The sequence below is a fragment of the Penaeus monodon genome, chromosome 24 (assembly GCF_015228065.2).
Source record: "Penaeus monodon isolate SGIC_2016 chromosome 24, NSTDA_Pmon_1, whole genome shotgun sequence".
Lineage (NCBI taxonomy): Eukaryota > Metazoa > Arthropoda > Malacostraca > Decapoda > Penaeidae > Penaeus > Penaeus monodon.
Window position 1 is genome coordinate 26,555,509 of NC_051409.1, and position 359 is coordinate 26,555,867.

Here is a 359-nt window from a genome sequence, read left to right on the forward strand (position 1 = left end):
AAAAAAAAAAAATCCAATATCTAAATCATAATCTATAACAATATTTTGCATTCACCTAAAGAAAATCTACCAATGATAAACTTCTACTCCAGATACATATTCCTGGAGTTCAAGGACCGCAGTTCTGCCGATGAAGCTGTCCGCCAGCGCAACAACTACAAGCTGGACAAGCAGCACACTTTCCAGTGCAACTTGTTCACTGACTTTGATAAGTATGACAACATACCTGAGGAATTTGTTCCTCCTCCTGCACAGCCTTACAAGGTTGGTAGTCTTGAGTCTTGGATTTCCTTTTCCATATCATAGCATTATTTGGAAATACTTGCATATTCTTTTTTAATTCATAGCATCTCAAAATG

At 37.0% G+C, this 359-nt stretch overlaps 1 protein-coding gene across 2 annotated transcripts in view; it reads left to right on the plus strand.

Moving 5' to 3' along the window:
• LOC119588696 (eukaryotic translation initiation factor 3 subunit B-like) overlaps positions 1–359 on the plus strand; it is a 9,251-nt gene that overhangs the window by 4,202 nt on the left and 4,690 nt on the right. For both annotated transcript variants that reach the window (XM_037937332.1, XM_037937333.1), the window contains exon 3: positions 93–264. In XM_037937332.1, the coding sequence (XP_037793260.1) occupies positions 93–264 (172 nt within the window). The remainder of the gene's footprint in view (positions 1–92; positions 265–359) is intronic.